Source organism: Sparus aurata, chromosome 13, assembly GCF_900880675.1.
Source record: "Sparus aurata chromosome 13, fSpaAur1.1, whole genome shotgun sequence".
NCBI lineage: Eukaryota > Metazoa > Chordata > Actinopteri > Spariformes > Sparidae > Sparus > Sparus aurata.
In genome coordinates, this window is record NC_044199.1 from 9,893,835 (window position 1) to 9,910,494 (window position 16,660).

The 16,660-nt window shown below is 42.5% G+C and overlaps 2 protein-coding genes across 2 annotated transcripts; both read left to right on the forward strand.

Moving 5' to 3' along the window:
• The first annotated feature begins 1,132 nt into the window (after positions 1-1,132).
• spag7 (sperm associated antigen 7) lies at positions 1,133-5,513 on the forward strand. Its single transcript, XM_030438558.1, has 7 exons — positions 1,133-1,265; positions 2,504-2,571; positions 2,689-2,777; positions 2,895-2,979; positions 3,108-3,197; positions 4,109-4,265; positions 4,384-5,513. The coding sequence occupies exons 1-7, from the start codon at positions 1,181-1,183 to the stop codon at positions 4,497-4,499; spliced, it is 690 nt and encodes a 229-aa protein (XP_030294418.1). The 5' UTR covers positions 1,133-1,180; the 3' UTR covers positions 4,500-5,513.
• Positions 5,514-6,047: 534 nt separating this feature from the next.
• Positions 6,048-14,160, forward strand: chrdl2 (chordin-like 2). Its single transcript, XM_030438557.1, has 11 exons — positions 6,048-6,210; positions 6,649-6,761; positions 6,917-7,010; positions 7,114-7,259; positions 9,592-9,685; positions 10,217-10,278; positions 10,842-11,010; positions 11,137-11,325; positions 11,441-11,614; positions 12,518-12,610; positions 12,694-14,160. The coding sequence occupies exons 1-11, from the start codon at positions 6,144-6,146 to the stop codon at positions 12,825-12,827; spliced, it is 1,335 nt and encodes a 444-aa protein (XP_030294417.1). The 5' UTR covers positions 6,048-6,143; the 3' UTR covers positions 12,828-14,160.
• Positions 14,161-16,660: the final 2,500 nt, after the last annotated feature.

Sequence of the window (16,660 nt, forward strand, 5' to 3'; positions counted from 1 at the left end):
GCAACAAATTGTGAATAATCAGTCTAAAGAATGATCTTTTCCAAGAACAAGTACAGGAAAAAGAGAGAAAAGCTGAAAAAAATGTAGGTTAACACACACCATTATATATAAATGCTCTGTTTTGGCTCCTGTCTCTTCCGTCCCAAATACCCAGTCTGCTCTGATTGGCCGGCTCACACACACCTGAGCCAACACCTCTAGCAACAACAGAGCAGCTGTGCTTAATCAATTATTACGTGCCAAATAGCCGCTTAGCATAAATTATGCAAATGCTTGAATCTGTGACGTATAGTACACAGTGTAAAGTACAAGGTTCGGTTGATGCTGACTTTGACGATTTAACTTCCAAGATTTTTTAAATGCACAAGAACATAGCTATGCTATATAAAACACAGAAGAAAATGTAGGAAAAGTATAATAATAATAATAATAATAATAATAGTAGTAGTAATAATAATAACTTTATTTACAGAACACTTTTTAAAACAGAGTTTACAAAGTGCTTTGGCAGACAAAGTCAAAAGGCAGGACACTAATGAAGACAATATAACAGTATAGATGCTTAACCACAGGGAAACTGAAATTAAGGATACAAGTAGGCAAAATAGAATTTACAAAAATCAAATAGGATAGATAGGATAGGATAGATAGGCAAATAGATCAAGTAGCAGGAGACAGTAAGAGGATGACGTCATATGAAGGGAATTAAAAACAAATAAGATTTACAACAGCAAACAGCAAAATGAATTAAATAACAGAGGGACGGAAATAAACAAGAAAAAATGTGCCTTCACATAAAAGCAGCTTGGTAAAAGTAGCTTTTAAGAAGTTACTGATCCCTTAAGCCTTTAATATATAAATGATCATTTTTGGAAAGGTTGATCCAAGTCAATCTAATCGATTTAAAGAAAATGTATGAGAAAAAAACATGAAAAAAAAATCATATTTAAAATGTTATCACTGCAATGGCAAAATCTTGGATATATGATTTGATATGAATTTTATAACCTGCATAGATATCACACAGTAGTAATAGTCCTCTGGTACAGAGGGTGGCGGTAGAGATATTACCAGCCGGGTTGTCTCTCAGCGAAGAAGAGCGCTGGCCATCTGCGCATGCGCCGCTCGTACAGCTGCAGTCAACAACAACAGCCTGGACCATCTGCCCTTTCATTCCAAGATGGCGGACCTCCTAGGTTCAATCTTAAACTCGATGGAGAAGCCTCCGACAGTCGGCGACCAGGAGAGCCGACGAAAGGCTCGAGGTACTTTATGTTTTGCCTAAACAACGACGCGCTTTGCGGTCGTGTGATACTGCCGAAACTGATATAAGATCGATATGTACCGGTATGTGGAAAAAGAAATAAATCGGATAGGCGAATTGAGCGTTTCTAGAGCTCCCATTGGCCGATTGAGCTTTCAGTAAGCGCAGTTGGCCCGGGTTTAGCACCGCCTCAAAGGAACAGGCAGTCCCGCATGTCCCGCAGACTGCCGCATACCGGAGGTCACTGGACGAGTGATGGAGTGACGGGGCTTCCTGTTGAGAATGGTTCCGTTTTCGAAGCAGACACAGTCAGAGAGGGGTTAACTACAGTCCAAGTCTGGGCTTTTGGATTTATATGAATGGATAATTGTGACTGTAAACAGACCTGAACTGCTGCGGTGGAAATGCGTCTCTTAAAAAGCCCTCATTGTTTCCATTAATCAGTCTCTCTGCCACTTAATTCACATTTAAAAAAAAAAACAAACATAATGTTTGCATCTCTCTCAGGCTATTGGCGTTCTACTTCGTGAGCGACAATAAATACAAATGAATATTTTAAGTTAGATATATCCATCATTTTAAAGCTTAAACTTCAATTGTAGTGATAACTAGTATTTGCAAGTTACTAAAGGCTTTCACAGGTACATGTATTTCCTTTAACGCTCCATTTAATTCGACTGATAACTCCAGGAGCCAACAGCTGGCATTTTGTCTCTCGCTGAACATGGTGAATTTGGAATACAGAATGTCACAGTATTTCCTGTTTGTAGAGCTGACGTAAAAACAATAGATTCTGGCAGTTCTAAGAGGAGCCTTGCTGCTATAAAAAAAAATAAATAAATAAAAAATCAACTCCATCCACTTAAAAGTTGTTGTGAAGACGTTGCCACAAGACTGCGGTGATAAAAAAAAAAAAAAAACTTGCCAAATCTGTTTCATTAACTGTTATGACTATGCCTACTAATAAAACATCAGAGGCAGTGTGTGCGTAAGACACATGCAACGAATAATAAGATTTGAGTCAGTCTGTAGGCCAGCCTCCAATGATCCGGAAATGTGGTTAGGGGATTACAGGAAGTATGTCTCTTGATTAGCCTTTTTTTGTGTGACTTAAGTCTTTATAAAAGTACACGAGGGCCAGCTGTGTACGTGCATGATCCGTGTTTACAACGGAAACTTTCAAGCGTTGTCGGGAAATAAATAAACAAACAAACTTCTGTCCTTTTTTTTTTTTTTAAGAGCAAGCAGCGAGGCTCAAGAAGATGGAGGAGGACGAGAAAAAAAAGAAGGCGGCGTTCAGGAAAAAGGTGAGAGCTCACGCGTCGCAAGCAACTCCAGCTTCACTGTATACAACTGGCGACTGCTCTATATCATATATGTATCATCGCATGCAAAGTAACACGGACCCCCTGTGTCTTGTTCAGATGGAGAAAGAGGTGTCGGATTTCATTCAGGACAGCGCGCAACAGAAACGAAAGTACAACCCCATGGGGAAGATTGAGAGGAGTATATTGTAAGTAGTCATTGCCTCGCTTTGTTTGATAAGCCCCTTTTTATGCAAGGGTATAAACCGTATTTTGTTGTTCGCTCACAGCTGTTTACATCTCCTGCCCCTCCTGTCTCCTCACAGGCATGATGTTGCAGAAGTGGCCGGCCTGACATCTTTTTCTTTCGGGGAAGACGAGGAGAGCCGCTACGTCATGCTATTCAAGAAGGTATCGCTGCTTTTTTTTCCCCCCTTGATTCAGTGTTCTCTTTGTTACTATTATTAGAAGCTCATACAACACTGATATGAAAACAAATGAGCAGCAACGTGACTTATTCCCGTCTCGTGCTGTGGCAGGAGTTTGCGCCGTCGGACGAGGAGCTGGAAGCCTATCGCAAAGGAGAGGAGTGGGATCCCAAGGTGGCGGAGCAACGGCGCAGGCTAAAAGTGAGACTGAGCGCTCTTTCCCTTTTACGTCACTCAGCCTCTGTCAGACATGCACACTGTTAGATCAATCTGATGGCAGCTGAACATATTGTTCTCAAGTCTGAGCAAAACTCCTCACTTAATCATACCAGGTTGGACCTAGCAACACGCACAAATCACTTTTTAATACGGCACAAATATGAATTGAATGCAGTCATATTGAAGTAAAGGTTGCAGTAAGAGAGTCATCAGAAGGTCATGTCTTACTGCCTTCTAAGCACACCGCCGTAGATTTATTAGATTGATCCTCGGATATCAGCTTGGTCCATACAAACTGTTTTCCACCAGCAGTGTGGCGGCGACAACGAACACAGTAATAATCAGCCCAATCTCTCGCTATAATTTTACTTTTCATTCTTGGCGGCATATCAATGACTACATTTATTTATTGCGTCGTTGTGACATTGAAAATAACAGGGTAACTAACTTACACTTCTTCTGGTTATGTTTCGTTGTTTTTTTGTAGTGCGTTTGTCTCATTACAATCAATTTGAAACCGAACATTGACAAATTCATATCACAAGGTATTCCTGCCTTTAGAGTGTATTTTATCTGCTAAAATGGAGACAAAACGCACAGTGAACAAAGTTAAAGATGAATTAGACAACTTAATATCACTGTAATGTCGTTCATCATGAATGCGTTTGGTCTCTGGTATCCTTATGCTTGTAGTTAGAATTGATAATTTTACTGCTACAAGTCCCAGTACTTTCTGGGGAAGGATGCTGGAATAGGTCAGTTCATTTCCTGAAGTGGAAGCTGGTGAGAACAGCTACATATTTTTCAATTTCCACACTGCAGCTCGAGGTTATTTAACTATTCCTCGAGTATCCATTACAGTCCCCTGACTTTTTCCCTCCTCCTCTCCGCAGGAACAGGCTGCGTTGGAAGAATTAGCATCCAGCCAGACGAAGAAGCCAGAGGCATGTCCCAACTCCAACTACAGAGACAAGTACAGCCACCTGATCGGGACCTCGGCTGCTAAAGATGCAGCACACACACTGGAGGCCAACAGGGCCTATGGCTGTGGTGAGTAAACGCCGCCGCGCCGATCAGTCTCATAGCGGCACCGTGTCGCTTCGCCTTAAAATAACAGCTCCACGTTATTTACTCATTGTGTTCTTTTTTTATTTGTGTTTTTAATCAGTGCCGGTGGCCAACAAGAGGGACACTCGCTCCATAGAGGAAGCCATGAATGAAATCAGAGCGAAGAAGCGGCTGAAGCAGGAGGACGACTCAGGGGCACACAGCAGCAGCTCTTGAGTCGCCTCCATTTTTTTTGCTTCCCGTCTACTGTTGTGTGTATGCATACGGGTGTGTGTGTATGTATGTGTGTATGTGTGTGTGTGTGCGCAGTATAATTCATCCTATAATGCAATACTCTGTACTTCAGACATTTAAAGTATAACTTATGAGGCAGGTGTTGAATCTAGTCTATATACGCCACACTCTGATTGTTCTGATATTGTGAAATCTGGGTTTTGGTTGGAGGTACTCAGGTGTGTCTGATCCCAGAGGCGGATCACTTTACATGTGATGTTCTGTCAGTTATCAAGCCTCTCATACACGATAATATACCATGCAGTATGAGAAAGGAGTTTTGAGTACAAAGAAGTATGTCCAGCGGGTGTTCAGCTAATTGAGAGCACCCGGTGTCTTCTTACATTATTTTTAAAGGACATTTTTTGGCAGTGATTGACATTTTTGATGCAGATTTGCATCACTGACATTTTTAACATAGAAAATATTGATACTTTCCAGCTTTAGTCAGGCTTGATGACATTTTGAAAGCAAGTTCTTAGTGTACTGAAAAAGTCCCGCAGACAGTGTTCTGAATATCCAGTGTAATTTTTTTAAAAGGGAAACGGAGGTCCTGTCTTCTCGACCAGCATTGGGTTTGTTAAATTTTCGTTTTAAGTCTCAGCCTGTTTCAGAACTCGGTGAAGTTGGAAACAAGCCATTTTCTCCGTTTCAAGAGGAATCACGTTTTAGAAGATGATGTTTTTTCTGTGTCCGTGATCAAGTTTCACTTTGGTTTCTGTGCATCTGCACCGAGTGAATCAAACTGTCACTACAAGCTAAATGTTTTATTATTGAGCCGCATGATGGCTTTCTGTGGTCATCATAGGACGGAGCGGATGTACCAGACTCATTGTAAAGATGTTCGTCAGATCTCTTTTGTTTGTCATATCTTCAATTTCTTGGCATCTTGATGTCTGTTTTAACATGGTTGCACTGTTTTATCCCCTGATGTGTGTTAATAAACAGAGAACTGTCCGCATGTTTCCATCATTTCTGCATAGCCGAAACTACGCATTTCCATGTTTTGAGACTAAATTTAGACTGGTTTAATAATAGTTTTCAACCGGTATATACAGTTTGAATTAATCCAACGAAACATGATGGTTTTGAAAACGATTCACTCTCCCTGGATGTAAAAGAAGACAGGATAGGGACATTTTCATAAGGCAGTGATGTTACAGTATATCTATTCAAATGCGTCTTGCACTCCACATGATTGCTGCAATTTAAGTGGGTTGAGCTGCATTTATAAGAACCATTTTATTTAATTTTTCCATCTACAAAATATATACATTTTCCAAAATGTGCTGATCCAGTGTGCAAGCTGAAAAGAAACCTAGACTAGCATAAAGACATACAGGAAACCACGTATAGCCATGCCTCACTCCACAGTCCTCCTTGTTCTTGAGCCAACACTACCCCTTGTCTCCTGAAGGAGGCGCCAAAGATCAACCAAGAAAAAAAAATCGATTTTTTTTTTCTTTTTCTTCTCTTTTTTTTTTTTTTTTTTTTAATTCTTGTTTCACACTGTCCTGCAGTTTCTGTCTCGCAGAAACACACATTTATTGCGCGTGGAGGACGCAGTCACGCACATGTAAAAAAAAAATGAGGTCCACGTTTTTGCTCTGGTTCATCATTTGGGTCGCAGATGCGGAGCTAAAACACCGGAAAGGTAAGAGCCGAGCCTGCTGATGCTTCTGTGTCCTGGTCAGACGTGTGGAGGCTTCAAATAAGGAAAAAAAAAAAAGCGTGAAATAAGGGTAAAGTTCTGCCGGACTTCTGTCAGAGCTGAACGGATATTTTGAGACCGGTAACATCTCCTGCTCAAAACTTTACGTTTTGTGTTTCTGCTGTAAAAGTTGTTTTGTCCACAGGAGCACCAAAAGTGAAATCATGACTTCTGTTTCTCTCTTGTGCTTTTTGTGGGCTGTGCTGGGATCAGTTTCTGCAGTTTGTCCCGTCTAGTTTGGAGCTGACAAAAAAAAAAAAGGCTTTGACAAATATTTTATACATGAGTTCACAAGGAAATTCCTGTGTTTTCTCTTCTGCGCCATATGCGTTTCTTCTCCTGCACACTGGGAGCTCATCCTCGTCATGTTCTGACACCCAGGCTCCGGGCTGCTGTGTACTTTCAAAGACAAGACGTACAACCCGGGAGACAGCTGGCATCCCTATCTGGAGCCGTTCGGACTCATGTTCTGCATGCGCTGCGTCTGCACAGAGGTGCCCTTCAACACAAACCGCCTTCATTAACAATCTAAAGGAACATTACACCAAAAACGGGCTTAAGAAAAGTCTTAACATATCTGACATGGTGCTGTTAAAAAAAAAAAAAGGCTTGTAAACTGTGCTGTATTTGCTCTCTCTCTCTCTCTCAGACTGGCCATGTGAAGTGCAACACAATCAAGTGTCCTGCTCTGCCGTGTGAAAACCCTGTGGCCGAGCCTCAGCAGTGCTGTCCAAGATGCACAGGTACGATGTCAGGCATCTCCTCATCCAAACACCTGGTGTCAGAGTCTTTGTTTGCCTTGTGACTTTCTGTCCTGTGTGTCCCCCCCCCCCCACTCCTCCTCAGATGAGCCCAGGATCCCCGCAGGGCTGAGGGCTTCAGTGAAATCCTGCAGGTATAATGGTACTATCTATCAGCCGGGGGAGACCTTCAACAAGCACGACCTCTTCCCCTCCAAGCAAAGCAACCAGTGTGTAATGTGCACATGCTCTGTGAGTTACATCGCATTTACTTCTTCTGTTTTAGTCAGACCGGGGTTGTTGTTTTATGGATCGGGGGAAAGAATATCACATTCTGAAACGGACAGCCTATGATCGTATAGGGGAGATGTAGGGTTGCAGTGAGCTATGAAACCAGAAGGTTATCGTTCTCTGGAGATACTGTGTGTTTGTATGGACATGGTGAAGCAGGGGTGCTGAGGGGGCTGCAGCATCCCCCTGAACCGAGGCATTATAAAAGCCATCAGTCGATAAGAGAGAGGGAGCGTGATGTTTCCCACACAAAGAAAGAAGCAACCTAATGCATTAGATTCGATGCCGAATATACAAGAAGTCCTAAATGATTTAGAATTCGTCAGAGACAGGGTTTCACAAAATGTATTCATCTTCGCCTGACTCCACAATTCACAAAATTGAGCGATTTTAAAAGGGAGTCTGGGAACCACCTCTGCCTCATCATCGCTTTGCCGTTTCCTGTAGTTGATGTGACTCCCTTGACCTACATAATGTTGGTGTTCATGATTGCCGTCTGCTGTAGCGCAAAACACTCTCAAACAGTTGAGAATTAAGACACAAAACATAATGTCAGCCTATTTGCTATGATGTCATTACATAGATTCATTCTCAGCACTACCAACTGTGACTGACTTCCAGTGTCCCTGCTGCGTATTAAATAAATTAAAAAATACAATAAAATATATACATATATAAAACTATAAAGTTTCATGTCTGTCGGCACATAATATTTTGTGACATTATAATAAAGAGTTTGTTCAACACCAAAAAACATTGTTCTAACTACTTCTACTGCTAATGATAATAATTCATGCTTCAGTTCAAATTCCACTTTCCACTTCAAAGTTTGAGAAAAGTCTGATGGACGATACAAGTGAAATAAAGTACAAAGAAATGGAAAAGAAGATATAGATGTACCTTAATTTTTTAATGTATATGGCAAAACCTCAGTTGTTCAGGGTGACTCTGTTTGCAGTATTTGTTTTTTGCATAGTGTATATTTATGACTTCCTCATAATCCTCCTTTCATTTGGTATTGTTGTTCTTCTGCCTAACAACTCATTTAAGCACCACCACCAACACAGCATTAAGGGAGAAAAACACTGACCAAGAATCAGATTTTAATTACTAGATGTTTAAAATGAGAAAGTTGCTCAACACAATGTCTTAATAAATGTTCATCAGAACTTCATTACATTATAAATATTGCTGGAGCAGCTCTGGCCCATATGTCACATTTTACCTCTCAATCCAAAAATTCAAAATGTGTGTGTATGTGTCAAGTGTTTTTTTTTTTTTTTTTTTTTTTTTCTTATTTACATTGCGTATCTCTGCTAACGTATAGCTGCTTATGGTAATTTAATGACACGATGGACGGCTGGCGCTGGTGAAATCACCTCGCTTTGGTTTCCATTTCGGCTCAGCTCGCAAGAGATTGATTAAAAAAAAAAAACTAAAGGCAGGCGGCAGTGAGGAAAAGCAGAAGTGAAGGCTAAATTGAAATCAGCCTTGAGTTGTCCCCTAAAAGGCCACATGATGTGAGGAGTTAATTTTATTAGTTGCTAAGTGTTGTTTGTGAACCGATGTTTCTTGGTTTCTAAGGAGACGACACATAACAATATACTGATTATGAGAGTGGACCCTGGTATAATTTAGAACAGTAAAAATCAGATTTATCCTCATTTATGGTAACATGTTCTGTTCTCATGGCAGTGTCGCTCCTGGCTTTGATTTCAATGTGACACACTCACAGCTTTGCTTATTATCGCAACATATATCCTCTTTCTTGAAAATCCTCTCTTTGGAAATATGATCAAATACTTTTACTTTCGGCCTGACCCCATTTCCAGTCCACAGAGTTGCTAGACTTTCAGCTTTCAACCACGAAAAGTACTCATTTGAATTGTGAAGGATCAAAGTACAGTGCAAACCAATTCCAGAGTAAAACTACACATAGAACAACAATAAATATATATTCTTAGATTTAAAAAATGCAAGTCTCTCTCAAAAACAGTCTGAGTGTGTGAGTGTCTGTGTGTGGGAAAAGCAAATGTGATTTGTTCTGCACAAAACCCAAATAAAAGAAATGTGTTATTATTATTATTTTTTTACTGGGATTTTCCTGGAACTGTGATTGTGTTGTGTGTTTTTTAGTTTTCGGAGTCATCTAAATGTTATTCTTTTATAAGTCCGAGAGAAGCCTGCGGAAACCTTGGAGCGCTTAAGGGTCGACCCTCTGGGAAGCATACTTGGAAATATATATATAAAAAAAAAAAAAAGACATTTTCTCCTCTCTTTCTTTTTTTCCCAGGATGGAAACATCTTCTGCGCTCTGAAAACATGCCAGCCAATCACCTGTTCCTCGCCAGTCTCCGTTTCAGATACCTGCTGTTTGGTGTGTAAAGGTAGACGACCAAAAAAGGATTTTACGCCGTTTCCAACGTGCAGTTTTTCCAGAAATGTATGATGAGCCTGAGCATGCGGCTCATGAATTGATTTGTTGAGGTAGATCACAGAATGCACATAGATGCAAAAAAAACAAACATTGACATAATCAAAATGACGTTCAACGCAATTCTTCTTGTTTCACTGTAAATGGGACAGAAGAACACAAAAAACAACTTCACAATATGATCATATATTGTAGGTCTGCACAATTAATCCAAATTGAAGTGCAATAACAATGTTTGACACACCAGCATCATAATGAAAGATGACCTGACCTACAAATCCTGTTCTCCAGATGTTTGTTTGGCAAAGACAAATGTCACATCATCACGATCTGAATAGTTTTTTCGGTGAACATAAAAACGCGTCGTACGACGGTCGCGATCTGTCAGAATAATCCCAATCTGATTGTTCACTGTATCGTGCACATGTACGATCAGTTCCTAATGGGTTTTTTTTTTTTTGTCCTATTCTCTTCTGTCTTTTAGATCACAGCACCAGTGGGTCTTCATCGACTGAGGATGGAAACCAGCAGCTGAACAGAGGCGTGGTACGTTCTCGCTGATTGATGGAACCTATTTAAGACAGTGCTTTCATTTGAAGCTTACCTCTTTGAAAATTATTTTGATGTCATCTGAAGACGGTAGAGTGGTGTCATCAGTTGTGCAGCTGCACTTTAATTACAGGACTCTGAGTTCAAGGCGAGTGTCCTTGAACGTGAAACTGAGATCACGTAAAGCCTCAGGGGAGCTGTTCCGCAGCTGATGCCGACCTTTGACCTCCCCTGTGCGAGGGTGCAAGCGAATAATTTGTTTCCTCTTAAGAATCGAGGCTTGTTTGCTCAACTTAGCGTCACATTGCTCAGATTATCCCTGAGACATTTTCCTGTGATCGTAAAAGACAAAAGCTTCATATGTTCCCATGGATCACATGGCCTGAAAGTAAGACTGAACTGCAACGGTCGGTCCGTTTGAACTGCCTAAAAAAGTCTAAGATGTGGGCAGTGATTCATGGTGATGCTCCTTCAGCTATCACTCAGGGGGGAAAACCAATAGAAAGTAAAGCCAATAGAAGACAGATAACTGTGTTTTATTATGTCTGTGTCCACAAAAGAGGCATTCAGTGGACCAGTGTTCTGGAGAGCAGGGCAGGGCGCGGTCCGACCGTGCCACTCCACCCAGGGTCAGGACTTCTCCCAGAGGCCTGAGCCTCAGTAAACTCAACCTCAAAGGGGCTTCGGAGACCACCGTGAAGATTCTGCTGCAGCGGAAACACCAACGAGGTGAGACTTTGTCAAAACAAAAGAGATCCTGTATAGGTATTTGATTTTATGGAGATGTTCCTCGCAAAAGTCGGCGATCGTTTCCACATGTAGCACAATGCTCAGATGTTTTCCATTTCTTCTCAGCGTGTTTATACAATGGCAAGACGTACTCTCATGGAGACATGTGGCACCCAGTTTTGGGGAAGGTCCTGGAATGCATCCTGTGCACTTGCACCGACGGCCTGCAGGACTGCAAACGCATCACGTGCCCCAGCCAGTACCCGTGCCAGCATCCTCTGAAGCCAGTGGGGAAGTGCTGCAAGACTTGTCCAGGTACTCAAACATGGCTCATAACATGCTGAACTGTTTATGCTGACATGATGCTGATTAGCTGTAAACATCACCCACACAACTTCTGTCTGTTTTTTCTCACTCTCTCTCTCTCTAGAAAGTAAAGCTGAAAGTAACCAGACCCAGTGTTATCTGGGATATAAAAACAGCCTCTTGGTGTACAAAGTGGATTCGTCTTTGAAGGTCGACCCACCCAACACAGTGCGGATCATCGCTATTGAGAGACAAAGCACGGCTGAGGTTGAAGTGCAAGTGTGGAAGGCTGTTGAAGGTACCGTAACTACCGCCAGGAACGTCAATACAGGAAATGTTTGACATTTTGGGTCAATGCGCCTCATCAGTTTCTGCCGGCGAATTAGACTAGAAGATTGATACCACGCTCACATCTGTCACATCTGCTACAGCTAGCCTAGCTTCAGCACAAAGACTCCAACGCTAGCACATAACCCCGCACAAATACGCAGCGCTCGATTTTTGTACGGATTAAGAAGAACAAGGTGCAGCGTGTTCACTGGTGAGATTTAGAGCTAGGCTCACTGTTCCCTCCTTTCCCCGAGCTCTCTGCGAAGAGCTCCAGCTCTGCCACTAGAAGGCAGAGACGCATTTAGCGAGCAAAAACGTAAAGAAAACATAGAAACAAGGAAATCACCCAGGTAAAACAAAACATCACAGCTGCGGATAAACCTCAAGAAATGTATCAAGGTAAAAAAACGGGGCGAAGATAAGATGGCCAACAAGATGACGTGCCCTGAGGAGGAATTCTGCTCTGTTCTGGAAGATCACTTGTGGCAGCTCTCCGCTGAAATGTCCGCCCAAACTGTTGAAGAAAGAAATAGAGAAACATTTTCAGACAGGATTTTGGCTCAGATAATCGCCTCTTGCCCAGGTCTGCTCTTCGTGCTGTTCGGATTTGGGCGGCGTGTGCTCCAGCTCCTCTGCGGGCCTCCATGACCTACCTTTGCCCAAAATGCAGGATTTCAGCTTTAAAGACGCGCGTACACACACACACACACACACACACACACACACACACACACACAAATGTGACTAAAACAACACCTGTATACGTTTACGGGAAGATGATTGAACTGTTTCTTCAGAGACAAATGCGTAGAATAGCTGCAGCACTGTATGACTCTCATCTGGGGTTTTTTTTTTTTTTTTTAATTTATAGGTGTTTTACAGTTGATGGAAATCGGTGACATTCAAAGAAAAGGCATAATGGATCATCCAGAGAATTACACGTTACTCACAACGCTCGATGAAGGTCTGTAAAATCCTGCTGACTGTTCATATGACCTTTTGGATTTGTTTTGTATATTTATCCAATTTTTTTCAATTTTATTTCAGAGACGTGGCAAAAATTTAAGGAGGAGGGAGAGAACCTGAGCAAATCCTCTCAGACCACGATCTGCGAAGACGGCATCCGGGAGATGGTGACCTTCCTTAACCCCAAGCAGATCGAGGACGTGTGTTCCCCCTGAAAGTTCCTCCGCGCATTCCCACATCCCACACGGTTAACGCTGCACTCGGATGTCCCCACGTCGTTTCCTGTAACACAAGTGGTGTTGCTCATTTACGATACTGTTTATTGATTGATTGATTGATTGATACGTTGTTGTCCGTCGTGTTTTAATCACCACACGTTTCTCTCTGTTTTGTTGAACTGTTTAGGTTACGAAAACTGTCATGGTCGTATCCCGGTAGGGGAAAAAAAAGAAAAAAGCTAAATAAATCACAAAATGCAGCGTAATGTCACTGTGAAGGTGGAGGGTAGGGATGTGTTGCTTCTGTGATGTTAACATGCTCATCTATTGAACAGTAATCACATTAGTTGTGTTGGAATATGTTGGGAAAGGGGCCATGTTCTGTTCAGAATAGGTTTTTTTGTTTAAGGGTGTTATATGATCATCAACGTATTTAATGTACATAAAAATGGAGGTTTTGACACCTTATTTAAAGTGTATGGTTTCTGTGTATATACATCTGACTGTATGAATGTTTTGGGTTTTTTTTGCATGTAGTAGCATGAGGGATCAATCACTGAGTATTCATTAATGCGTTAACAGCCTTTTCGTAAATATTCCGGATATCAAATTATAGACCTACTGTAGCTAATTTTCTGTGCAGCCACGAGACATTTTATACTCCACATACCAGAAAAAAAATGTTTGTATCTTAAAGTGGTCGTAGTCGATGTTAGCTGAATGAACTCTGTACCTCTGCCCACTGTTTGATCAGTGTTTCACACCATTAAACTTTTACGTCTTGATTCGTTTTCAGCCGTAACATCAATGATGTAAATGATGCGTGGCCCACAAGCGATGGAGTCGTTAGCGCGGAGTTGAACACAGTAGGACCGCTCCTAACAATAAACAGGCAAAAACAACAATGATGAGAGATTAGTAATATCTCGAGCTCGAGACGGGCTTGAGATCAGAGCCCGCGCTTGTCTCTGAAGGCGTTTGTTTGAGAACTATTTGCTGATGCATTTTTTGGTCTGCACGCCCGGGCCCTGCAGAGCGGTCCAAACACGATCACCGCCTGCAGGCTTCCATTAAACAGAGCTCCGGAAGGCCGGATAAACTGTTTTCCCGCTGGAGATGAAATGTTATCAGAGGCATGAAAATCAAAAGCAGAAGTTTGAAACGGCCTTTACCTACTGAAACTTACACACACGAAACATTCCCAACACCAGCGTTGTTGTACACCGTTTATTACTGAGTGTAGTTCTGGGGAGACGAAGTGTCTGAACACCGGTGGCTTCTGTCTGTCAAACATGGAACTTTCTTGAAAATAAAGACTAAATACTTGGGATTTGACTGAAAGACTCGGTTCCTATGAGGCATCTTTCCTCTTAGTAGTTAATCGAAGCCAAAGACTCTTGATCCAACATATTTTAAGACAAGAAAATCCGTAACAAAAAGTCCAGCTAAGTGGCACAGTATGTGAAGTGTTGGCGAAGTGCACACTGTCAGTGCTGTCATATTAACAAAGGATGTCACATTCATAATGATGATCTGCAGCTCCCTCATTGGTATTTTGGTTATTTTACCCACAACTCCACTGTTTTGGTTCGATCACGTAGCTGTTGCTGGTTCCTGGGCCCCGTACGTTGGCTGCCCGCTGCTCCTCCAGAATGGGTTAAATGCAGAGTAACACTTTCACTACATTCTTCATTGTATGATTGTATGTGATAAATATGGATTATTTCTCTTCTAATTGAAGTGGGCATAGACAATCCCCCACTCCCCACCCCAAGCGTCACTATTACTGGAGCCACCATTGCAAAAAACAGCCTGATTGCTTTTCTGTTTGCCCTGCACAGAGAACAATCTACTGCTCAGTGTCAGCAAAACACACCCCTGTCTACAGCAGTGGAGCTGAGGTGGAGCAGATGAACAGTTTTAAGTTCCTGGGAATTACCATCAGTGAGAATCATCGTCCAAAATCACCAAAAACACAGAAAAAGCTCTACTTCCTGAGGAAATTTAGGAAGGCTAAATCCCAGAGCTGTATTCGCATGGCTCATCCTGCTAAGCCCTGGACAGTGATTCAAACCGCCCAAAACATCTTTGGTATCGGTGATGCAGGTGAAGTGAGATGTCTGCACAGAGCCCACAGGAGACTAAGAGACAGCACCCATCCCTGCCACAGTCTGTGGCAAAAGATACAGAAGTATCCGCTGCCGTACCACCAGACTACAGAGCAGCAGTTCTTGTCCACGCTCAAGTTTAATCCACAGATTCATTTCTGTTTGTTTGAAATGCATTTCATTTCGCAACCAGCGTTGTAAAATAACAAACACATCAACTTTGTTTGCAGATTCTTTCAGACCCGCTGTAGACCTAAACCAGAGTGATATCTGCATGTTCAGACTTCTGTAGTGGGGATTCCGCTTTTGCAGACGAGTGCGACTGTCTGATTTAAGCACAGGCCAGAAAGCCGAGAGTAGATCATTACTCGTAAGGAGCTCCGTAGAACCCACGTAAGCATGATCTGTGAGAGCGGTCCTCTGGCTCGGCAGCACTGTGTGCAGTCTGTCCGCAGGCCTGTTTGATCAACAGGTGTCAAATTATCACTGCGGTTCCCATGACTCAGTCCGTGTGCAGCGGCAGATTGGGTAGACTGAGTGGGCGCTTCAGAATAATATTGCTCCCCTTCTCTGTGAACTCCCGACGTGCTCGCTCTCCGTCCCCTCCCCTTCCACAATGACTCATTGTGTTTCTTTCACACTTAGCGCCAGACAGCTCTGTCTGTCTCTCGCTGAAGGCATGAAACAATATTTTGAAACAGACGCACTTCCCTTGTAATGCCTTCATTACTCCCTCAAAAAGGGCCGTCATATTTTTGTGTAAACTGTCAGACCTGGCACTTTGCAGCGCTCTCCCCCTCTCGGCTATCCAAAGAGGCTGTTCCAGTCAAAAGGGTGAGAAAGGGGTGTTCTACTTTATTGCTGCCAACTTAAATTAGTAATCAACATTTTCACGTCGCCATCTTGCCATGCGGGTCATTAGCCGATGAATAGCGCGCAGGTTTAAAACAAGTTTTAATTACAGCAGAACTTGCTGTATCTGGCGCCGCGCGGCTCGATCTCTTTGTCCGTCATTTTTGATGAATCCCATCAGTCCTCATTCTGCGGATGTTTGTGGATTCGTCTCACGGGCCCCGCTCAGCTATGCATGCTTTGCCTTGGCTCGGGCAATTGTAACAGCTGGGGGCAGTCAGTGGGTATAAATCATGCAGCCGGTCAGCTCTCTGTGTATGTGTACTCCACCCCGCTGTCCACGTAACCCAGATTCAGTGAGAAGTGAAGAAAATGTGAGAGTCGGGGTCACGGCTCGGCCCGGGATTGGAGGCACTTCTGAGACCATTATTGTGATGTTAACAAACCTGAGTCGTCGTCGTTTTTTTTAAAATGTCACTTCCTGTTGCGGGACAGTCAGAGGGCATCGACTCGTGCTTGCCACAGGACCGACTTCAGGAATCCTTGAAGTTCACGCAGGATTTGCTTTAATGGCCACGCTTGTCTTGCAAAGAGACCCAGCTGAGCTGAACTGATTTCTGAAGATTAAATAAAACATTTCCGCATGTGCTGCGAGCAAAGCGGTTCCACGCCAATGCATACAGTGTTTGTGAGGAACTGAAGCATTGCAAATCAATCAGGCAGCCTTTTGATTCAAAGGGAGCCAAATTGTGTTAAGTTAATTAAGTCTGATAGATGTGTTTGCTTTCATAGCTGATTAAGGTGCTCTGCAGAAACCCCTGAGTTTATACTTCATCAAAATACTTCCGAAATCTATCACGGGCTGTGTTT